The sequence below is a fragment of the Terrapene carolina genome, unplaced genomic scaffold, assembly GCF_002925995.2.
Source record: "Terrapene carolina triunguis isolate 2854851 unplaced genomic scaffold, T_m_triunguis-2.0 Scaffold85, whole genome shotgun sequence".
In the NCBI taxonomy this organism is placed as follows: domain Eukaryota; kingdom Metazoa; phylum Chordata; order Testudines; family Emydidae; genus Terrapene; species Terrapene triunguis.
Window position 1 is genome coordinate 20,524,555 of NW_020664436.1, and position 25,371 is coordinate 20,549,925.

Genomic DNA, 25,371 nt, shown 5'->3' on the forward strand with positions numbered 1-25,371 from the left:
AGGATGTGAGTGTCTGGACCCAGGGGGCCCCACAGCTGGGGGGGGACCATCCGTCCGTCCCTGGCTGGGCTCTGCGGGGGAGGGCGAAGAGAAGCAGGAACTGGGTTGTCATGGGGATTTCTTTAACTCTCTACTCCTGGGGAAATATTTGTGTGAGTCTGTATTGTCACAGACATACTTGCTGACAGGTATTTTGAAATAAATTACCAAAATAATTGAAACTGGCATTATTATATAGTCTTATTTTGACAAATAAAATTTGCAGAATTTTAAAATATTGTGCATAGAATTTTTAATTTTTTAGCACAGAATTCCCCCAGGAGTAGAAGTTGCAGCTCGGGCTGGAACACTCTCTCTCAAGCCCACAACAGCTCCTCTTCCCCCCCCCAGGCTTCAGTTCCTGAGCTCCAGCCCAAGCCTCAACTTCAAAGCACTGTCTATATGACTGTAAATGAAGATGGTTTATTGTTTTAAAGTCTGTATTCTCTAGCATTTTTTTTTCTAAATAAAATAATACTTTGCTTTAAGGAGGCTGTTTGGTTACTGGATACCAGTCATTGCTCCCTGAGGAAACAGAACTAAAGGGTCTGAGTCTGTCAGATATGCTGAGATAATCATGGTTAATGCCAGGGGATGCAGTCCAAAGCCCAGTCTGAATGTGAAGAATCATGTGATTTCACCCTAACACAGGTGATAGCTGGGGATTAGTTGGGGATTGGTCCTGCTTTGAGCAGGGGGTTGGACTAGATGACCTGAGGTCCCTTCCAACTCTGATATTCTATGATTCTGTGATTCTAGAGGCTTGAGATCCGAATGGGGTCCACTTGAAGAGACCAATAGTGATCAGAGGTGCAATTGGCCTGGTAACTTTGTGCACATGGAACTGAGGAAAACCGTACTGTGAAGTTACTTGGTGAGAAGTGTGTTTAATTTTTAGCGGAGTTCAAAGAGAGATTGGACACATGACTAGATAACAAAGTTTACAGCCTTCTGTGACACCAGGTTTACAGCCTTCTGTGACACCTCTGGCCCTAGCCACTGAATGTCCCGAACAGCATAGTGGAATAGACCAAGTAAGAACATTACTGTGTTTCTATTGTTCTACTGTACTAGTTCTTGCTTTCAGAAAATCTTGCCTTTTCAGAGTACTGAGAAGGGTGTGGTGTGTGTGTGTGTGTGTGTGTGTGTGACACCACTGTAAGGCTTAGGGACAGATTTTTAAAAGTATTTTGGCACTTAGTGGATTTTCAAGAGTGCCTACGCAACTATATTTGAATCATTAGATGCCTAAATATCTTTCAAAATCAGAGCTAGAAATAGTGTCGTGCCTTCCAGCTATGATCAGCCAGTGAGCTCTGATGGTGTGATGTAATGCTTGTAACTCTGTGTCTTGCTGTACAGGTTGGATGAGTGAATTTCTGAAAAAACAGTTGGAACTAGAATTAGCTGGTTTGCTCATGCCATTTAATTCAACTGAGTTTAAATGACTTTTTTTTTTTTATTCAAATAAAATTTAGCTTTCTAGTTTTGTCTCAGGACTTAAGTGCTATGGCAAAAAAAATATAGAAATGGATCTGCCTCTTCTATCACCTAGCCAACAGGATCGAAGCAAAATGAAGATTATCTGCTACCAGTGGACAAAACAATGACAGGAAACAGTTGCTTATGACCCTGTAATATTATATTGCATATCATTCTTTGTACTGCTAAGCACTTTATATTTCTAGATCTCATAGTGCTTTACATTCAAGGGTATATATCCTTATCCCCACTTTTACAGATAGGGAAACTGAGGCATGGAGGTCAAGGGATTTGGAAGGAGCAGGTCCAGTACAGAGCTGGGCTTTAGAGCGCTGCTCTCCTGACTCCCAGTCCAGCATTGAACCCACTGGATCATGCTGCCGTATAACCAGAAAAGCCAACTTGAATCTGAAAGTTTGTCACGTATTATGGGACCACTTGGAGTTCTTTTCTTACACGTTTTGACTTCCAGAGCAGTTCATTTCATTTGAGGAGGGAACCACCTCATCCAAATGGGTAATCTTGTACTTCGTGAGCAATAAAGGCAATAGGATGTAAGCAAAGGCCAAGGGACTAGGAGAAAAGTTTTTTTTAATTCGTTAGCTAACAGTTTTACCAACTCCATTAGGAACCCTGGCATAGACATGGCAAGTTGTATTTTAACATGTTAGCTAGTCAAGGTGAACCCAGGAGAGGAGTCTAGCATTCATTTCAGCTAACACATGTTTAAATACAAATGACTACAGTGTAGTCTTTTTAAAAGGCCTCTTGACTTCTTGAGATGCAACTGATACAATTTAATAGTGTGTTTTTCCCAGATGCTGGTGTTTACTAGTATTGATAATGGTAGGCAGCTCCTCCTGACCTTATTGATGAGTATGGTGCACCTTCACTGCCTATCTCTGATGGGGATGGGTGCGCTGCCATTGCCCACCATCCATACACTTGCTTTACTCAAAGTTCTGGCCATTCCAAATGACTTATGATGCTTGTATTCTACCACTCCATCCTACTGCACAGATCCACAATCCTGCAGAGAGGCTATGGAGAGAAGGGGAAACAGTACTTGTGCAGTCTTTATCCCTTGGATTTCATGAAATGCAAAACAATTAAAAAGCTGTGCCCCTTGCTTTTTGAAATCTAACTTTTAGTTGATTTTACCATCCCATTAGGTGCAATTTACTCTATAGACCCCCCTAATAATCTCGCAAGATTCAGCGTTACTCAATTGTAGGGTTTTCTATGTAGCTGGTGTTCAGCATCCTATTATCTGAGTGTCTTTTTGGTAGGGAGTTGCTGAGATGCAAATGCACAAATAAGACTTGCCTAATTCAGAACTTTTAAGTGTATGAACTGTGTTCTCATTAATTCGTTTGGTTCTTTGCTATGAACTATTTATATAATTCATTCTTTACTTACATGATTATTTCTTTGTTTTGTACTTTACTTCACATGTGTAACTGATATTCAGCATGCCAATGGTTTAATAATGCTATTTGAATTTCACAGAGTGAAGTCTTCATAATCATTTAGGTGTTTGCTACTTGACTGAGTACGTAAAGTTTACACATCACCTTCGTATTGGTGCACATAACAAAATTCATTGGGGGTGGAGCTGAGGGGTTCGGAGTGTGGGAGGGGGCTCAGGGCTGGGGCAGAGGGTTGGGGTACAGGGGTGTGAGGGCTCTGGCAGGGGGTGTGGGCTCTGGGATGGGGATGAAGGGTTTGGGGTGCAGGAGGGTGCTCTGGGGCTACAGCAGGGGTAGAGGACTCCCCCCAGCTCTCTCTCCCCACTACAGCACCTGGGCTGGGGGGGAAGAGGCGCCCCCATGGCAGGGCTGGGCTGAGTTGGGGGAGGGGCGCCCCCATAGCCGCCAACTCTGTGGGTGCTCCAGGGCTGAAGCACCCACAGAGAAAAATATCAGCAGACAAGCTCCCCCTGCCCCCAGCACCTCTCACCTGCCAGCAACCCCCACTGACCAACTCCTCTCCCTCCCTTCCAGCACCTCCCGTTTGCCGACAGCCCCGCTAACCAACTCCTCTCTCTCCCTCCCAGTGCCTCTGGTCTGCTGCAAACAGCTGTTTCACGGTGTGTAGGAAGCTCTGGGCAGGAGGGGGAGGAGCGGGGATGGGGTACGCTCAGGGGAGGAGGTGGGGAAGAGGCGGGAGGGGGCGAGGACTTAGGGGAAGGGGTGGAGTGGGGGCGGGGTCTGGGGCAGAGGGAGGAGTTGAGCACCATCCGGCTAGAGGGGAAGTCACCACCTATGGCGTGTCCCTTCCCCGGCCGCGACAGGTCGGCTGAGCGGGTTCCCTGAGCGCCAGCACTGCGCTAAATAGGCTGCTGTGCTGCCGTGCACCTTACAGGGAACTTAGCGCCCCCCCCCCCCATCACCCACTTCCCACCCGCAAATGCCTGTATATTATATTTACTCATCATTTAACTTGTATATTTGATTTTTATGCTCCATGGGGCAGGAAACTTGTTTCACTTTATACCTGTAAAGTGCCATGCATATCTATGGCCTTATACAAATATATATTTTCTGATTGGACATCACCACCATTATGGTAGATCTCACCAGATGTCAGTACTAATGCACCTGAAATCCAGAGCACCTCTTAATACTTGAATCTGATCCAGTTGTAGTTAATTGGAGTCTTTCCACTGATTTCAATGGAAGTTGAATTAGGTCTTGAAAATTAAACTTTCTGCGTACAATATTTTAAAATTCTGCATATTTTATTTGTCAAAATAACACAATATTATCACACCAGTTTCAATTATTTTTGGTCATTTATTTCACAGTACGTATCAGCAAGTATGTCTAACAATACAGAATAAAGATTCAGGAAATGTTTTTTGACAAATAGATTCCTTAGTAGGTATATTAATGCAGAACCCAGGGTAATAATTCATTTAATTATATTTCCTGCACCCCTCAGAAGTAGTGCAAAGGCTTGGGGGAGTTAGAGGTAACCGAGGAGCTGAGGGAGAGGGAAGTAATTGCTGGAAAGGAGCCTGGGTGTGAACTTGGAGGGCTGTTGGGTATGGGTGGGAAAGTATGAAACAGGTTTTTTGGGGGGGCGGGGAGGGATTGTTAGAGAGCTTCCCCCATGCAGACCTTGGCTGACCCCTAGCCTCTCCCATTCAGTCAGGCACATCTGCCCCTGTCCCCATGTGTTCCTGCACCCCCCCATGTGTCCTTGTAGCCCCTGTCCACATGTGTCCTTCCACCCCTACTCTGACACCCACTCCCCCCCCCATCCCTATGTGGCTCTGTACCCCTCCCCCTGTCCCTATGTGGCCCTGCACCCCCACTCAGCCACCCCCCTCCCCATCACCATGTGGCCCTGCACCTCTCTCACCCCTGTGGCCCTGTGCCTCCACTCCCATTCAGCCCCTGCCCCAATCTGTCCTCCCCCACTAGCCCTTATGAGCCCCTGTCTGACATCCCCCAGCACCCCACGCTGTCTATTTCCCTCTAGCCCCTGTCTCCTGACCTGGCCTGCAGGGCTGGCTCTAAGTTTTTTGCCTCCCCAAGCAGCAACAACAACAAAAAACCCCTCTGAGAGCGCAACTGCCGAAGCAAAAAAAAAACAGCCGCTCCTGGAATTGTGCCTCCCCAAGCACGTGCTTGGTTTGCTGGTGTCTAGAGCTGGTCCTGCTGGCCTGATAGGTGCTGCGAAGAAGGCAGGCTCTTTCTCTTCCTTCGCTGGCCGGGAGGTGTTGCTGTGTTCTATTGCAAAAGGCATAACTGCAGAAGTTTTCTGCTGGGAGCTGCTGCTGTTCTTGTGCCACAGCGCCCTCTGGTGGGGAAAAAGGCAAAACTGAAGCAACATTTCAGCACAAGCTTATTTCTGCTCAGAAACTTAAAAATGTGTGGCTCATTAATTATGCATGTGTAGTAGCACAGAATTCCTCCCGGAGTATAATTTTACTGAATTGTATGCAAATTGGGGGACTTGGATAAAACTACCTAAGCACACTTGAACCCAGGTTTCTAGAGATGACATAGTGAACTGTTGTATTGCACAAAACATACCTTTTGTCCCCTCATTCACTGTGCAGCAGCACTGTAGGGGGGATCCCTTCAAGCACTGATATCTGAACTTAGTGTCTGCATGCCTATCTAGTGCTGCTGCCACAGCTCTCCAACATGGCCAACACCAATGTGCGTCTGTATTGAAGCTTCATTGACCAAAAGCTCTCAGCTCCCCTCCCCAAGGTGCTACTACATCAGTACATGTGGGAGCAGCAGTTTCAGGGTAACCTTTCAACTTCCAGTTCTTTGGCACAGAGACACTTGGCTCCCTAAAGTCACAGGCTACCTGTTTGGGAAGGCGGGGCACTAAGGGTGAGCCAGAGTTCGGTGTAGTGGTCGAGTTCCCCTTGCCTTGTTGGACCAGAGCTCCTCCTCAGGACCCACTGTTTTCCCTTGCTTACCTCCCATATAGCCCTGCTTCCACTCTACCCACTTCAGCCCCAAAAAGCACACCACCAGTGGGGGGTGATAGGTGACACCTAGGAGCATGTGGTAGGACAGTTGGGGTTTTTTTCATATTGAAGCAGGTTTGTTGAGATTCCCTCAGAGACCTTTTCCACTTGGCTTAGCTAAAGCACCATGTCCAGTTCTAAGAGAACACTTCATCCAGTTCTCTGGGATCCAAAAACTCAGTTTGACTCTGGATTTCATCACTCAGGTTCCTTTATTTGGCAATGGCATACAGCAAAGCTACACTGAGTTGATTAGACTCAAGCGTTAGGGGAAAAGATATAGGGTGTACCACTCATCCAAAATTACACAGACAACCTCTTCCTTTATATACATTTACACATTACATTGCATTTGCTATACATTAATTTGCTCATTATTGGATTGATTACTTTGCAAGAACCAATCCCTGTACAGCATGCTCTGTCCATGTACTGTGTCATGGAAACTGATCTTAAACCTGGAATGTAATCTTGTCCATAGTCCCTACCATCAAGATGTGGCTGCTTATTTTTGCTTGCACAAACATCCCGCGCACTGTTTGTCAAGTCCCTATTTACAACTTAACCTTTCGTTCACTTTCCCAACAGGGCCGGCTCTGGCTTTTTCGCCGCCCCAGGCGAAAAAGCCTCCGGCCGCCCCCCCCCCATGGGGGGGGGGGGGCGGCCGGAGCCCCGGGGGGAGGGCAGCGAGCCCCGGCGGGGGCTCCGCTCTCCCCCCGGGGGCAGGGCTCCGGGGGGAGGGCGGCCGGAGCCCTGGGGGGAGGGCGGCGAGCCCTGCTGTGGCCCCGCTCTCCCCGGCGGCTGGAGCGCTGCGCCGCCGCCCCCTCCAGGTGCCGCCCCAAGCACCAGCTTGGGTGCCTGGAGCCGGCCCTGTTTCCCAATTATGCTCACTAAGAAATGAGGCAAGTTCCTTATGTCAAGCTAGGCCTATAAGGTTCTCTTGGAGTATTTGGGTGGCCTGATCTATGATGCAATTACTTCTCTGGGGGAGTTTCCTTATTTGGTTTATACAGTCTTAAGTGTTAAGATGTGGAACCCATCTGGGGTATCATTAAAGAATTACAACCCCTACTCAATGGAGACCCCATTCTGAAAGAAATCTTTCCCAAACCCCCCTCATATGACCTTTTAACAACCCCCAAACCTCATCAAGCTCATCATGAGAAGCAAGCTCCCCACAGACCAGGACCCACCAACGCAAAACAGCACTAGACCATGCCAGAACAACAGATGCAAAACCTGCAGACATACCTCCGCTGCTACTGTGATCAATACCTCACCCCCAACACATCTTTCAAGACCCATGTGTCCTACAAATTCACATCACAATATGTCGTGTAACTCATCCAGTACACTCAGGGCCGGATTAACTTTTTGTGAGCCCCGTGCCAAACATATTTGAGGGCCCCCATGTGGTTGTGATGGGCCCCTTCCAAGTGTGGGCCCAGCGTGACAGCACCATTGATGCCATAGTAAATGTGGTATTGCCGGGATGGGGATGAAAACATTTATTCAAAAACAAAATAAGATAGTTGAAGCCACACTGAGACCTCCACTCCACCTATAGAGAACAAACTGGGCTAACATCAATGTACCCAGAATACCATTGAATTTGGTTTGTGTGGGAGGGGGGGTTGTTTGTTAGTTTTAACGCTCATGGCCTGCTTGGGGCCCGGAACACAATGTTTAATTAGCACACTGATGAGCCATATTAAGCCTGGATGTAGCTGTCAGTGGTGTCACACCTGCATCTCCCCACCACAACCACCTCCTCCTCCACCCAAAGTTGTGTTTTGTAAATACATTTTTTAAAGCTGCATTTTCTACTTTGGTACAATAATGTTTACAAAACTTTGGGGCAGAATGTGGGGAGGAAAATTGCTGGTGCTCATCTTTTGCAGGGAAAAACACTGAGAGAAAACACACACTTTACCACAAAGGCTACCACAATCCAGCCTCAAACTCCTACCCCAATCTTCACACCTGGGCTCTCCCCCTGGTCCCTCCTACTGTCCCCATCCCACACAACTAACCCCCTAACAAATGCTCTCCTCAATGTCCCTGCTACTGCCCACCCCCTCACACACACTTTCACCCCAGGGCTGTCACCTCTCTCTCTTCTACTACCCCCCCCACACACTGAGTAAACCCCCACCTTCAACACAGACACTCCCCTCCCTCCCTCTGCCAACCACCACCGTAACACCCTGCTTCTCCTACACCCCCCACATGGAGTCACCACCAGCTCCCCCATCGCACCCTGACTTGCCCCACAACTGCCCCTTTCCCCCCAAACTGGGCTGCACCCCCTCCCCTCCCCAGAGTGCAGGGGGGCAGTTTCTGGGCATTTCCACTGGCAGGGGGCGCGGCAGCCAGCACTGACAAGCCCCACTGTCACCACCTGCCCTGCTCCCAGGGACCACAGATAACCAACCCTCCTTCTCCCCCCCCCCCCCCCGTGAAGTGCAGGATCGAGACAGTGCCCAGGAGCCCCCGGGCATCATGTTCACTGGGGGGCTGCCCCCAGCTCCCCACCACTCCAGGAGAGGGGTGGGGGGAGCCAGGAGCTCAGCGGGATTAATGCAGGGAACCCTCTCCCTGCACCAGACCATTTCCTTGCTTGGGGTTTCTTTTTGGTCCGCTCAGACCACTTCAGTTGGGGTGGTTGGTAGCATGGTGCGGGGCATTCTGGGACTAGTAGTGCAGCTGGCAGCGCAGGTCCCAGCGGAACACAGTGGCGTGCAAGCTACAACTCCCAGCACACCCTGCAACACCCCTCCCTTTTGCACCTGCGCACTGCGCTTCCCAGGCTGCTGAGTGTTTCAGCTGGCACAGGGAAGCTGCTGATTCTTCACATTGCTGGGCTGTGGCCCAGGCTGGATTAACCCTATGTGGGCCCCTTCCAAGTGTGGGCCTGGACCCACGGTGTCACCGGAGCCATGGTAAACCCAGTACTGAGTACACTAAATGCCACAAGAACAACTATGTGGGTGAAACGAAACAGTCACTACACTGACAGAAAAATGATAAAAGATAAAAACACCATATCACCTGTTGATGAACACTTCACTGAACGATCACTCCATATGTGACTTCTGTCATCCTCAGAGGAAACCTGCACAACACCTTCAAAAGATGGGCCTGGAAGCTTAAATTGGTAGCGTTGCTAGACACTAAAAATCACAGACCCAAAAACAGTGGATTTATGGCTTATTACAACAATCTGTAACCTATTAACCCTCTCTCCTGTGATTGCAGAGGTGTTAACTACCCACTTCACCTTGAATGGTTTCTTGCAACATGTGTTAACTCTTTATGCTGAACAATCTATTTCACCTTGTCTTTGGCTGTGACACTGAGTACATTTCCCTGACCTGAAGAAGAGCTCTGTATAAACTCAAAGCTTCTCTCTCTCAACAACAGAAGTTGGTCCAATAAAAGATTCTACCTCACCCATCTTATCTTTTTTACCTTCATAGTTTGCAGACAGATATCAAAGTTGATACATAACGATTTGTTTTTAAAAGCAGGGTAATTCCTACACTTAATGGGGGTTTGTTTTGTGTTTAGGCTGGTAAAGTACATATCCCAATCATGGAAACCATAAAAAACAGGGAAATAAGCAGTTAAGTCTTTGAACATAAGAACGGCCATACTGGGTCAGACCAAAGGTCCATCTAGCCCAGTATCCTGTCTTCCAACAGTGGCCACTGCCAGGTGTCACAGAGGGAATGAACAGAACAGGTAATCATCAAGTGATCCATCCCCTGTCACCCATTCCCAGCTTCTGGCAAGCAGAGGCCTTGGCTACACTTAAGAATTCACAGTGCTGCCATGGGGAATAGCTTGCAGCGCTGCGAGCGAGCGTGCAGCGCTGCAGGCGCTGATTACACTGGCGCTTTACAGCGCTGCACTCGCTGTGCTCGGGGGGGGGGCGTTTTCACACCCCTGAGCGCAGCAAGTTGCAGCGCTGTACAGCGCCAGTGTAGCCAAGGCCAGAGACTAGGGACACCATCCCTGCCCATCCTGTCTAATGGTCACTGATGAACCTATACTGCATGAACGTATCTAGTTGAACGCTCCATCTATGTTCAACTCCTTAATTCCCCTTTACAGCCTTGATTGCTTCTCTTCCATTATTCTTATCTCTAGCACTCTTCCTGAACAACCTGTGAGCAGATTTAACTATTACTATCTTATTGCTTAAAAAGGTCATCTGTTTTGATGACTGATATCAGGATGGTGTGGCTTTCATAAATCATATGTACAACAGATCTGTATGTGGCTTTGTATTAGTGTGTGTAAGTGAGGCCTGGAATAAAATTGCAAATGGTGGTTGAGATGTATTTGTATTATGTGAGTGGATGATCTGTGTTGGCAATCTTAATTAAGTAGTTTCTGTGTAGAAACTTGCATTTGTGATTTGGCATATTAGTTATGCTCAGAGTTGTGGTTGAGGGTGCAAATATGTGGGGAGGATGGTAGATGATGAACAGGAGAATTGAGTATAGATGCATTGTTGTTCAACTACCGGTACTTATTTCTTCGCCTTATGTGATTTACATTTGTAGTTATGCAGTCTAGCAATGGTAACTTTACATTTAATTTTATTTTGTTAGTCTAGGGAGAGTTAACTGTAGTCTGATCGCTATATTACATTAAATAAGTGTACTCTTAACCAAGCCTGTAAGAATCTGTTTAGAAAAGCAACTTTTCAAATGCTTTAACTTTGACTGTTCTAGGGAAAACAGAATGAAGGAAATCATGTCTAATAACAACACAACCAATATATCTCAAGCAAGAAAAGCTGTGGAGCAGTTAAAAATGGAAGCATACATGGACAGGATAAAGGTAAATTGAGTCAACGTTGTTCTGAAATTGCCCTTTACTTTTGTGTAGTAAAATTTCATCTTCAGTGCTTCAGAAAATCCTTAACTGAGTACTTTGCAATGTGATATATGAAATAATGTTCAAAGAATAATAACATGAAAAAACAATGGTTTATAATTGATTCCGTCTGACTTTAATCAGGGTACTTCTCAAAGGACTGATTCCCAGACTACCTTTTTTTTTTTTTGTGGGTACAGTGTACATCAGCAAATAATAACAGGTGAAATAGAAGTACTTGCATCTCTAACTACCTGGTCTGCACCCACAATCAGGTGGTTTGAGGCACAGGTACTCAGATTTGCTCCTGCAGTTAAATGTAGGTGCATTATCCTAACCCGGCAGGAAGAAAGACAAGTTTCAAGGGATGTGGGTTAATTAGGTCACGATTTTATTAACTCATCTGGGAAATAGTCATCAATAAATCATATAGTGTAGGTATTCATTCTTTCCTTAATCATTCTCACCTATTTGGAAGGGCTATCGTCAGCTCTACCCAACCCACCCATTGCTTGCACCCCACCACCGTCCCCTCTATGAGGGTGAAAGGAGGTGGGGGGGGTCGTCTCATTGCTGTACTAGACGTTAGGAATGCCAACTCCCTTCCCCCAGATTTCCAACTCCAATTTATCAGGGAACTGTACCCCTTATGGAATTAGGACCAGCACTGGATAGCTGATAAGTTGCAAGAACTTGACCTACCCTCATTAAATACCCCACCGGGGCCCTGACCTGCTGTAAGGAAGGCGAAAAAACATCCTGCCCCAGCCAATCTGCCAGTGAGTGAAAAATTCCTTCTTAGTCCCAAAGAAAAAGGTAACTAGTGCAGTGCCCACAGCCGATCATAAAACTCAGACCTACTTTGATCCCATGGGTGGGGAGGGTGAGTGCTCCTGGTCCATGGTGAGAGAGATTTTGTCTGGAGCAGTGGTTCTCAAACTTTTGTACTGGTGATCCCTTTCACATAGCAAGCCTATGAGTGCAACCCTCTTTATAAATTAAAAACTCTTTTTAATATATTTAACACCATTATAAATGCAGGAGGCAAAGCGGGGTTTAGGGTGGAGACTGACAGCTCGCGACCCCCCATGTAATAACCTCACAACCCCTGAGGGGTCCCAACTCCCATTTTGAGAACCCCTGGTCTGGAGAGAACTGTCTATAAATACCTTCCCTCCTACAATACACAAGACGGTTGGCATCCCACCTGAGTCAGCCTCATCCAATTGCCCTTGGCTCAGGTAACTGTCCTCTTTGCACTCACCTTGTAATCAGTGCGGGGAGGGGGAACCTTAAAGGAGCCACAAGCCCTTTTCTTCCTGATGGCAGGACAGAGCCCAACAGCATTTGGGTTGAGGTGAAAGCAGTTTCTGCAGTTGCAGATTGCACCAATAGTAAAGGAGGCTGTCCTTTAGAACATTTTGGCCCTTCGAATTTGCATCACTCTTGTAAATCACTGTTTTGTCATTCTGTGTTACCATTGAACATAGATGAAACACAAAATATACAATCAATTTCACCTTTATTTTGTTCAGCAGAGTTGTCATTGCGCTGGGGAATTAAGTTGAATGATGCAATATTTCATTTTGGCTTCTCCAGATTTGTCTGCATCTGATATTTGAAGACATCTTTTTGTGGGTTAAATATTACACCTTTAACTGTATTTGTTAAGCATGTGGGGTGAAGAGATTATATTTTTTTAACTGAAAATTGTAGAATTATTACTTTTCATTTCTCCCTATGTCTTCCATTAGGCCAAGATTTTAAAAGGTGACAAGTTGGGCCCCCAGAATCACTAGTCACCTTAGAAGGGCCTGGTTTTTCAAGGGCATGTACTCAGCACTCTGAAAATCAGCTTCCTTTTAAGATGTCATGTTGCACACACAGTCACTAATCACTATGTCTGAAAAACCTTCAGTAAATAAAGGATGAGAGGGAAGAGAGAGGGAGTGCTTTTAAGCAAGTCCACTTCAGTTTAATTAAATTTTCCTCCAACTAACCATTTTACAAATTTCATCATAAATTTTGTGCGTTTCTTATGTTCGTCGTGTGTAAGAGTACAATAAATGTTTGCATTGCAAAAAGTTAATTTTAATAGGCTTTAATTTCTTAAATATGCAGCCTGCTCTTGAATAGAATATTTTAAAATAATCCATTGGGTAAGTGAGGGTTACTTTTTCTGTTTAGTTATTGCATAGCATGATCTAGAATAAGCTTAGTATTGCTAGCATATAGCTTTCCTATAATCAGTAATATTTATTTACCCTTCACATGGAATGGTGATACCTGGAAAATATTTGTATATACATATTTTCCCTATTTTTTTAAAGACCTAAAGCAAATGCTTAATGTGTAGCTCCCATTCCAGAAAAATTTACAGAGATGTTAAAGATGTTGTTTCTTACTAAGTGATATGTATTATAAAGAAGATTATCAATTATTCTCCATGTCCCGTATAGGTTGGACAATAAGTAATTGGCGTAATCTGCAGCAAAGGAGATCTTTGGTTCGGTATTAGGAAAAACTTTCTAACTACAAGGGTAGTTAAGCTCTGGAATAGGCTTCCAAGAGAGGTTGTAGAATCCCCATCACTGGAGGTTTTAAGAACAGCTTGGACAAACATGTGTCAAGAATGGTCTAGGTTTACTTGGTCCTTCCTCAGTGCAGGGTGTCAGACCACTGTGTAGGTGGTGTGACTTAGTGGTCAGAACAGGAATCTGGCCAAATGGCTGGGGCAAAATCAGGGGACAAGATAATGGTCGGAGTTGGAAGTCAGAACAGAACCAAAGGGCAGAGCTGGAGTCATGGTCAATAGACCAGCCAGTGGTCGGAGCCAGGAGTTCTGAAGAAGGAAGGGACTAAGGCTGTAGTGGGGGCAGACATCAGTTGGAGCAAGGGCTGGTATAGGAAGCAGGTTTGGTGCAGCTGTGAGTATGTAACACATTGAGCAGCCACTGTGCTGCTGTTGCTGAAAGGCTTAAAGGATGATCTGATCTCTTGGCCCCTCTGTCCAGTCAGGGAGCACACTCATTTAATGAGAGTTTGTTTGGCCCAGCCAAGCTCATTTGGTTGCCACACAACCATGCCCAGAGCCAGATGAGTTCCTGACACACGGGGATGGACTTGATGACTTCTCAAGGTCCCTACCAGACATTTCTATGAGTTTGTGAAGTACCATAATCATGTGTGTTCTTTAGTAATGAACACCAATATCCATTAACACATGAAAGGTTGTAAGAGACTTTTAAAACAGTATTTTTAACCCCACACATAGTGGGAGGTTTATCATACGTCAATCTGCCTCTTCTTCTTTCCTTTTTCAAACAACTTGCCCTTGCCACATTGGACGTCATAGTATCTGAGGGATGTACAAAATCTAAATTAAACACACAAGGATCTCTGACTCTTTCTATTTCCAAATTTGAGCGCTTTTCATTTACTGTGGGAAAGCTACAGTAGAACAAAGTGATTGTTGAGGAAATTTGGGTCCATCATCTTAACCACCATATTTGAGAAGGAGTCTCTCCAATCCATGCACTTCTACAGGAAAAGCTTGATTGCACTGATAAAGCATATCAAATGTCTCAATATAAATACATATTCATTGGTTAACTCAAGAAAGATCAGCGGTGCAGCACAGAACTCAGTCCATGGGGAAGAGGATCTAACATGGCTTTTTATGCTCTCCCAATTCTGGACTTCTCTGGAGGCTAAGTGACCCACCATAATTTAGACATCCCTGTGGAGCTAAATGATGACATCCTTCTGAGACTGCCCTGTAGGTTGCAATGCTGTCTGGAATCCTAACTGCAGGACCACCTTTGATGCACCTTTCACATCTCCTTTGCCAGGGCTTGCAAGGGATTCTTAGATGGCTGCCTCACAGCTGTCTTCCTCAGTTCCTGTGCGGGGAGAATTCTCTTGGCCACATTTGGGGGTCTAAAGAACTGTTTAAGTTGCTCTTGCCCCCTTACCTGACATACAGGGGATGGAATTGGAGTGAGAATCTCACCCTAGTTTTTATCCACTCTGTCCCCCAAATAGTACAATAAATTTACTGCAGGACTAGATGGAAGAAGTACAGCAGCCAAGCTGTTGTTCAAATACACATTTAAAATAACTGCAAAATGAATACAAGGGAATCACCTTTTGTATTTAAAAAAACTCAATAAAACCTACTACCCTAGAATTTATACCAGTCTCAAATGTAGTCATTAAGAAGCTGAAAAGTTCTTGTTTAATTTTCTGAATTGCTATATTTAATCTGTAAGTCTTCAAAGCACTCATTTAAAAGTTACAGTATCTTTGGATGTGATAACCTCCCCAGAATTGAAGTGACACTCCAGCACATTACAATAAAAAAAAAAAGTTAAAAGACAGTTATTTAAGTTATAAAGCCAAGCACTGTTAGATAGTTACAAGATTACCCATGCAACCTTAACTTGGCCTCCTTGTGAATCCGTCCTATGCACTAAATGAGGCAGGGTACCTGTGGGAGAAAAAATATGTGATTGTGTATTTAAAAACTGCATCATGTACATATAAATAGTATTTTCTTTCTAATTCAATGTCATACAGGCATTTTAGTAATTACTGAGTGAATAAAGGCACTCTTGCGTTTAGGTGAATAGTCAGAATATCAATTATCACTGGTGCTTTTATTTTATCTAAATCTATTCACCAATGATTGGAAACTGCTTACACAAAGTTCCATTGAAAACTATATAAACACAGCTTTAATTATATTTCACCTCTTTATTACATGATGATGAAATTGTCATGAATAGATGTACATTCATATTTGCATTTCATTTAGTGAAAATCTGTTTGTTCTTGTGTATCTGCACTAAGATCCCCGTTTTTCAAAAACTCAGTTTTCAGTTGGCTTTTTTCCCCTGTAAAACATAATTTCATTTACTAGGCATTATCTTAAAACAGCTACTACAGCACCAAACTACAGCCTAGCTATTGATAAGGACTTGTTCGGGGAAATTAGTGGGGACAACGTAATGTGTTAGAAGTACAAAGTAATGCTCTGTAACTAAATATAAAACAACAAAGGCAGAAGGGAAATGAGGCTTTTTTGTTGTCAGTTTAATTATGGACAGCTGAGGCAGGCCTAAGGCCCAGATAGCTTAAAAGCCCAATCATTTGTTCTCCAGTTGCAGTTTGGTACCTGATCTAAGGTCAAACTAAACAGACATTTGTATCATAGCAGTTTATAAGGTGCTGAAAAACCAGTGGCTCCAAGTCTTTCATGGCAACTGTATTAACGTAATAGCCTAAAGGTGACTTGCAAAGGAGAAAACAGTTGAGTTTGTGCCTTATTTTTATGATCAGAGAAAACTTGAAAAGGGATGTTAAGAGGTTGGGGACATGGGCTCAGCTTAAAGGGTTTCTTCTGACTGCTTTTTTTTTATTTTTTAACCTTAGAAATAGCAGACATAACAAATCTGGTCTATCCTGTCTCTACTGAAAGACTCATTGGTAGTCTCAAGATGTGAATTTAGAGCTCTTGCAGATCTTTACTGAAGAGGTAGCAGTGCTGAATCTTAAAGATGTCCTTTTTCCCAAGTGTTTCTTAACTATTTAAGTTAAATAGACATTAATAAAAAACAAATGGTTTTTAAATAGTTTGAATAAAAATTGCTTCACTATCCGATCAGTCTTCCAGAGTAGATAAGACCTGAATTTCTACTGAGAAGAAAAAAAGGAAGAAAAATGTTTTTCTTAAAATAAACTTTCTAGACCACCTTCATACATCATAAAGAAACAAAAAGGGCTCCATTGCACATCACCTTGTCTGTGGCTGCCTCACATGCTGTAACCAGCAGAGGTTATGTGAGCCTGCTCATATCAAAGATTTGTGGTCCTAAAAGTTGCATTTGGAGGTGCCCATACTCCATTGCAGCTTAAATTGTTCATAACTGACTAGAAAGCAAGCACCGTGGCCCATCAGAGAAGCAAGCAGTGCCAGTGCACTGGAGTCCAACAAGGAAGCTCATTAAAGAGAGCGAGACTAGACTTCTACTAGTCATAAAAGCTGGAAGCATCAATACTGGTACGTGTACCAGTGTCTGGGGGAATGCTGTTGTTGATGGCATATGATAAGCCTGAAGAATGAGTTACAGTAGAAGAATAGGTTTCAGAGTAGCAGCCGTGTTAGTCTGTATCCGCAAAAAGAACAGGAGTACTTGTGGCACCTTAGAGACTAACAAATTTATTAGAGCATAAGCTTTCGTGGGCTACAACCCACTTCTTCGGATGCATACCGAAGTATATGTAAGTAGAAGAATAGTAAACTGAGTTTGGTGTCGTCTGACTACAGAAGGTGAGGATCGATCCCACAGCATGGAATCAGGATGCTGATATAGATAATGGCTCCTACCTAAGAGACGCCCCAAGAACAACTACTGGTGCCTATGGAAGATCTGATTCCTGCTAACCAGGAAGGTCATCGAAATTGAGAGAGGTTAAGAGAATGTAGTGCTGCAACTGGCTGCACCATAGTTGTCCCATGAATAGAGGCTCTGAGTTCTGTTTGAGCTCTTCACCTTCATGAGTAGAAAAATTCAGCAAGAAGGAATGCTGAAACACTTAAGTATCATACAGTATCAGCTATTACTTTGTTTCCTTTTTTTCAAAAGGAAGTAGAAAATATCCCTAACTGCCTCTGAATAATGTTATGAGATAAGCGGCGGGGTTGCTGAGAAATGTGTGTGGATCTGTTGATTTTTGAATGCAAAGGAATAAGCGGAGTGGGTGTCATAGCAATGATAGTAATTAGTCACAATCTATGACAAGGCAGATGACATTGTAATTGCAGCATTTTCCCTTGTCATTTGAAGCTTATAATTATAGTACAGCTAGCTAACAGGATTACATTCTAACTTGGGCTGTTTTAATCACCTCTGTTGTTCTGAAATGTAATGGTAAAATTCCACAGTCCTCCTGAGGCTGCCAGTTGTTTTCAGCATCACAACTATTTGATAACTTTGACAACTAGGTACTCCCTTTATCCTAAAGGGAGTAGAAAAGCATGATATGTAAAATGGGAGATTGGGCAAATACATATTTTAATACAGTAAAAAAGGGGAGGTGTTAAGGAAGCACTCGTGTTGTTAACTTTGTTAGACTTCAGTTTGACCGATGAATTCTGATTATTTTAGCCATTTCTGTGGCAGATGTAAATGAGTTTTTATGAAACAGAAGCCACAGTTTTATTGGGGAAATAGGGAAGGATGTGATGCAAATCATTTGTTAGGTTCACTTGATTTTTTTTATATTGATAAAAGTAGTCCTGAGCCATGCAACATTGAACAGAAACTGCCAAGCAGCATTCAGCTTGAATATTTTAAGGTGAGCAACTGTTATTAAAGTTTAAAATCATGTCCTTTATTTAACATTTCCTGTATTTCAAATGTGATAATGACACAGTACATTACATATAAAAATAAGGCACAGCAGGGTATGCATTAGTAGGCTGTTGCAGCACACCTCTTGGGTGCTGACAGAAATATGTCCGTAACCTATAGAAGCTCACCCTGATGTGACTTAGTGCTGTTGGAGTATGACCACTAACTTTTTTGCTATTGTTGTAATAGTCAACTGCTGTAGCTCTATAGCTGCCAGGGAGCTACTCCAACAGCCCTAATGCAGTGTAAACCTGAGGGGGGGGGGTTCCCCCATAAAAAAAGTTATTGGGCTTGGTATGGGGAAGAAGATGGAGGTTTTAGCTTGTGACAATCATTGAGCTGAAATGTTGGCCTGTTCTGCTTCGTTGCTTGTTGTAAGTGGGTACTGTTGCATCATACTGTAGTGAGTCTACAACTCACTTGTGATTCTTGTTCTGATGTTAGTAAATCTGAAGTGTTGTTTTAATATGCTGTTGAAAGGTACGCCAACTCTCTGTTTCTGGAAGTGTTCCATTTTCCTATTCAGAAATTGGTTTATAAGTTAGGTGTGGGAATTATATCATGCCTTAGCCTAGGGATGGACTCAGTAATAGGTGTTTTCATCTTGAATTGCTGTGACCGTGCATATCACTGTGCTCTCAGACATCATGCCATATAAAGAACTTGTAACCAATCAACATTCTAACCCATCAGCATTCTAGAAGTTGGAACTTCTGCCATCATTCCCAGTCTTCATATTCAGTCACATTGGTGTTTGTGTGGTAGGGCTGTAGAATTACATTATTTTATTTTTCTCAAAAGGTGATAGTAGAAAACTATTCTTTCCTTTCCCATCCAGTGGAAATCTGTGGGTTTTTTTAATGTTCAGATTTGTTACCTTCCATAAATTGACCGTCTATGATAGGCAGCAGACAGTTACAGAAAGATCAGTCCCCTGTGTACAGAACTCTCACTGAAGTCAATGTCATTTCTGTGCATGCTGGGCTTGCAGGATCAGGCCCTAAATGTAATGGAGAATCGGCTTCATGGGTAAAATGTCTTCTTATTCTGCTGTTTAATAATTCAGAATGAACCCACCAAGCATCTTTAGCTAAACTTTATTTCAGCTTGTTGTGGAGGTAGGCTTAAAGATTTATTTACTATGTAATAGCTCTTTACAGTAGTGAAGTTATTTGAGGCACATGACATAACCTTACAGAGTAATGGATTTGATGTCTGTGGAGGCAGATCTGGCTTTGAGGGTTAAATTTACACAAGTGAATTCAGGACGAGCTCAGTGAGTTAGGGGAGAACTCTGCCTTGAGGATTGTGAGGTGAAGTTGAGTCTGATTAGGAGTGAGAATGGAAAAGCGGAGAGATCAGCCAAGTTGTAATCCGGGACAACACACTCATTTCTCCTTATGCTCCAGAATGCAGTAGCATACATTCCCTCTAGGGCCATGGCCTACCCATTAGCCAGAGTAATTTGCCTACCATTCAATGAAACACAAAGTTGTACTTTGCACAGTTCCTGCAAGGGTCATTAGTAAGGGAGAGCTCATTGTGCCATCTTCTGGCTTGCCTTTCTGGAGTGTGGGCAATGATCTTGTCCTTAATATACACAGCAAGGCTCCTTGTAGAGTCTCTTTAAATTCTCCAGTGAATTTAAATGAAAATCCCATCAGAATTTGCTGAAAAGATTCTGCAATTCTCTTTGGTTATTACAATTCAGACTTGTCCGATCCCTGACCACCTCCAGAAGAAAGTGAAAAATCATCTTTTCTTTTGCCACATCTCACCCAGTAGATATTTGAGGGAGTCTGAAAATAATAGGGAAACAGTCTCCTTCCACCTCTTTTACTTTCTTCCTTTCTCACCCATTTTATTTTCCTGTTGTCTGACCTGTTTCTTTTTCTAAAGTACTATTCCTTTCTGCAGACCTCTTTCCCCTCAAGATTTGCTCAACTGAACTTTTTTCCTGCCCTATGTAATACTGTTTTTCCTAGTTATGTATTGCCCCAGTGATTCGTTGTTCATGTGTAATGCCTCTGCCCAACCTTCTCTCTCTCGGCATGGTTCACTTGCTACAAACTAGTTATCGTGACTTTAACATTTTGATTTCTTCAGCTAAGGAGTGGAGTCTGTAATGGGATTCCAATCATAAATATTTGGTCGGTTTTAAGTTTTCTAGCAGATCACCATGTTTTAGTTAGTACAAAATTGTATGGAATAAATTGTTCCTTGATATGAAAACGGATTGGAAAGTTCATATGGAGCATGATTAAAAGCTTATTGAAGTCATTGGAAAGGTTCCCATTGATGTTATGGGCCTGATCCAAAGCCCTCTGGAGGTTTGGGCGCTTGCCAAAGGAAGCTATGCATGAGCAGGCTAGAGTTTTGAGGCTGATTACAAATTCTTTAGAGAACATAAGATATTTAGGCTCAAATTCTCCTCTCGTTTATACAGGTGCAATCATACTGAGCTCAGTCTATAATTGAAGGGAGAATTTGGCACATCATTGTCCTTTATTTGGACACCATTATTTTAATATAGCTTGACTGACAAAAAGAGCACCTATCCGAAGCTCTGGGCACTGTCCCAATACTTAAGATACAATAATCTTTAAAAAAAACAAAAAGAAAAATTTAAATGGCTCAACTCACGTAGTAGAAATAGCCAGCCAGGCAGTCAAAGGATACAAAAATACTCCACATACTTTGTGACACAGGATGATTAGGTGCCATAGCCCTATCACAAAGGCCTAAGGAAAATAAGTGAGACTTACAATGCATCCTGAAGGCTAACAATTAATACTCATATTGGGCCTCATTCTCCAAGGCGCTGGGCATCCTTAGCTCCCATTAAAGTCCTCCAGTAAAGAAACCTGTTGAGACTTAATAGAGTAATGTTGAAGGATTTCCGCTAATGATGGAACATTTTTGCATGAAATGGAAATCAATATATTGTAATTGACCCCAGCACACAAATCGGTATGTGTTTTGTGTAGCACTAAATTGAGGAGAGTGGTACATCTGTATGGAAAAATTATAGAATTTGATAGGTATGAAACCAATAGGCTTTATAAAAATCACTCTACATACATTCCAATAGAGTGGCTAAAACACATAGAAAGGTTAATGTTCACAAAATTGTATAACAGGGAGGTAGATATCTATTAAATTGTGTAGTATAGTTCAAAAACCCCTATAAGAAAGGTTTTCATTTTCTGTTAAATTTCTATCAGACTTTTCCATAAGGACAGAAAAAAGTAAAACTTTTACCTGCGTATTTTGGAAGATTTAGATTTATCCCATGAATATGAAAGAATAAGTACAAATAAATGTTAAGACAATTTACTCTAAGATTCAGATTATAATTAATGCTATATTTATCACATTAATTGGTGACTTCACAAAGGGTATTAAACTCACTGTTTGCCCCTGAGGAAACAGTTAGGAAGAAACTCCATGAATCAAGACTGCTTCCTATCCCCTATGTTGGAAAACAGTGTAAAAGAATGATCTGGCCTAGTAAGAGCAGGTTCAGACCTTTGGTCTAATACCTTGAAAAGTGGATACGCTGATCATCTGCTGCTTTCATAAGGGGGACTTCTGATATTTTATGCTTAATGGGAATGTTTAAACAACGCTGACTATTTCAGTATCACAAGTTTAATAATGGTTATCACTTTCTTTTCTCCAATAGGTATCCAAGGCTGCAGCTGATTTATTGGCATACTGTGATGCTCATATTGGAGAAGATCCCCTTATTATACCAGTGCCTGCATCTGAAAATCCCTTCAGGGAGAAGAAATTCTTTTGTACTATCCTTTGAGTCAGTTTGTAATTAAAAATGTCATTTGTGAAAATCCATTACTGATGGTGCATGCTTTTAGCATTAGATTTTCCCTGAGTTATCAACAATTAAACCCACAGTTACAATCTTTTTAGAAGCACAATACATTTTTATGGTAAATAAGTGGTTTACATGCAGATTTAGGATATCCTCACTTTCCTGCCAATGCGTAAGTTTAATAATTTCAGTTATCAATAAAGATTGTTTTGGTTTTTAATGAAAGAACCAAATATAATATTAAATGGTAGATATCTTTGCCAGTCATAGATTTTTCTGAGACCAAAATCAGTCATACATATTCTTGAACCTATTTTTAATTTTCATTTTCTTAGAAAGGTGAGTAATTTATTTTCATTTGCCTTTACAAATTTATATCTAACAAAGGCAGAATGACCTCTCTTGAAGCAGAACGTCAGCTACTGCTGTAATGCTGCTTGGAAAGGTCAATCCTGTACAGTAAATGGTATTTATAAATGTGGATGTTTAGTGAACACTGTAGCAAATTTTACTTTAAAACTTGGTGGAATTAAGCAACATTGTGAGTCTGAAATTTCCTTTGCTGAAGAAAATAAAGGAGCACACAATCTAGGGCTTGCTTTTTTCCTTTAGCTTAACTCTGCACCAAGAAGGCTTATAGAAATACAAAAAGCCATTTACCTCCCATTCTAAAATTGTAATGATATAAACTTGTAGGAAGCTTTGAGTAAATCCTTGTTCATTCTTTCAGTTTGGCTGTTCTATGGAGCACGTTATGCTGCTGCTTTTGAACAGAAGTAGAGTAGGCCCTTAGCTAATACTTGCTGCTGATTGCAACATAGACTTTAAAGCCTCAAACCTGCCCTCGTGTAAGCCCTCAGTGAGGAATGTGTGAAATATAAATACTTTATTTAAAATAGATGCATCTAGAAGAAGATGAGGATGATGTACTGAGCATGAGTGGTATATCTTTCACCTTAATTAAATGTTTACTTTTACAGTCTGTGCACCCACACTGAAATAACCACTGCTGTATTGCTTATTTTTCAATATCTGATCCTATCTATACAATCCCTCCAGAACAAAACGTCAAGGCATTGGGAATGGTAAATGCAGATGTCTGTCACAGTGCCTTGAAGAATGTGCCAGAAGACTTCTATAGGTTTAGATGTTCTGTGCTGTCTTAACACGCTGGTTCATTGCATAGAATGTTCTCACTGTGTGAAAGCGTAAGGCTTCAGCCAAATCCTGTTCCCATTGAAGTCAATAGAATATCAGGATTGGAAGAGACCACAGGAGGTCATCTTGTCCAACCCGCTGCTCAAAGCAGGACTAATCCCCTGACAGATTTTTGTCCCAGATCCCTAAATGGCCCCTTGAAGGATTGAACTTACAACCCTGGGTTTAGGAGGCCAATGCTCAAACCACTGAGCTATCTGTTCCCCTAATAGAAGTTTTGTCATTGACTTCATTAGGAGCTAGATTTTTTTGCACTGATTTTCACCTGTTTTTGTTGTTGTGGTAATAAACACTGATAAATTCCTGGGAAAAATTAAATAAAATAACAACTGAAAATGAAAGGCCCTATATATCAGATACCTTATTATAAGTGGAACAAAAAATTGTTTTCTGAAAACTTTAAAAAAAAAATCATTGTGTTTCTTCTTGTTTAATAAGGTCTTTTAGGGAAACCTTTCTACATAGTAAATGATGTTGTAACTTTGATAAGGCTGTTCTGATCACCATGGTAACATGTTCACTTGTCCTTCCTCAGTGTATACAGTTTTAATAGAATAGAGAGTGAGGGGAATGTAGGCCACACAGCTGTATTCTCAAAGGTTTTGTATGAGTTTGCATTTGTGGCTCATTAACACAATCTCATCTAGCATTTTAATATTGCAACAGCTTATTTAGAATTCTTGTTTTCTATTTCAGATTACTTCTAATGTCTGCAAATTAAAGAGCCACATCAAATACACTTGCGCATCAGTGTTTAAAAAAGCTGTGTTTACAAAAATCAAGTCTGTTCATTGGTAAACTTATTTTGAAATGAAAACAACTCATTGTTTTGTGCATGATGGTCTGCACTCTGAAACACTGATGGAATTAGTCTTAAATGTCTGTTCTTGTTTTCTAATAACCCACTAGCATGTTTATAACAACTTTCATCCTCTTGAACAAAGATCAGTCCAAAACTCAGCCAAATCAAGATAATTAATTTTATACCTACTGAGACTCTTCTGTGCTTACAGTAAAAAGGGGGTAAATATGTAATCCATACTTGGCGTATTGTATGTATATAATATATCTGAGGAGAATATACCATGTGACTCTAATTTTATTTGGAAATGGGATACCTTTCTCCCATTTTTACAGACTGTTCATGTTGTGTTTAACGTGTGTGTGTGTGTGTGTATGTACACCATGGGCAAATAGTGCCTAATTAGAAGGACCTGATAGTACAATGTAGTGGTAACAGTTCTAGATCACTTAAGAATTGCCTTTATTCAAGGGTTAATAACAAAATATACCTTTATGGCTCTCCAAAGGGTGGAACTAACTTTCCATTTATGCATGTTTGGGCCATGTGACACCTCTAACATTTTCAAGAATGGCCTCTTTCAGCCACAGACTTTGCCCATATCCCTATTGGATTTTTTATTATTACTTTACCACAGTTGCGATGATTCGCATCAGCTGCTTTGAGAGATGGAATTTAGTTTTATGTTTGGAAATTTCTTCCTACACTACTTAAGTTTCTTGACCATCTTAGCTCCAAAAACTGCTTGTCCCAGAAACTTCACAGGAAAACTTATTTGAAAGGTCTCATACTTCTCCATTCCCCACAAAGGGGCTTCAGTTGCTGAGAGAATATGTTCTCTGGCTATCCTGTGACAGAGATTTACTGGTTCTTCTTTGAGTGATGCCCGATAGTGCTCCTCTGTAGGTGCAGCAGTGCCCCCTGCAACTGGGATCAGAGATCTTCATCAGCAATGCCCATCGGACCACACATGCACACCTTCCCATCTCCCGCCATGAGTGGGATGTGTATATATAGTGTTGTGTGGTCCAACTGCCCCCCGTCCCTTCTCTACCCCCTTTGGTCTGGGATGGAATCTGCAGCAGAGCCCCTTCTTCTTTTGACCTGTTAGTGCCTTACCTGTTGATTTTTAGTGTAGTTTAGTAGTTACTTCTTCCTTTCTCATCCTCTCACTTAAAAAAAAAAAAAATCACTTTTCTGT

The 25,371-nt window shown here is 42.4% G+C and overlaps 1 protein-coding gene across 1 annotated transcript in view; it reads left to right on the forward strand.

Annotated features, from left to right (window-relative positions):
- GNG4 (G protein subunit gamma 4) overlaps positions 1-23,370 on the forward strand; it is a 36,589-nt gene extending 13,219 nt beyond the window's left edge. Inside the window, exons 2-3 of the mRNA XM_026649569.2 lie at positions 10,759-10,867; positions 22,004-23,370. Coding sequence (XP_026505354.1) covers positions 10,769-10,867; positions 22,004-22,132 — 228 coding nt within the window. The 5' untranslated portion in view covers positions 10,759-10,768 and the 3' untranslated portion in view covers positions 22,133-23,370. The remainder of the gene's footprint in view (positions 1-10,758; positions 10,868-22,003) is intronic.
- Positions 23,371-25,371: the final 2,001 nt, after the last annotated feature.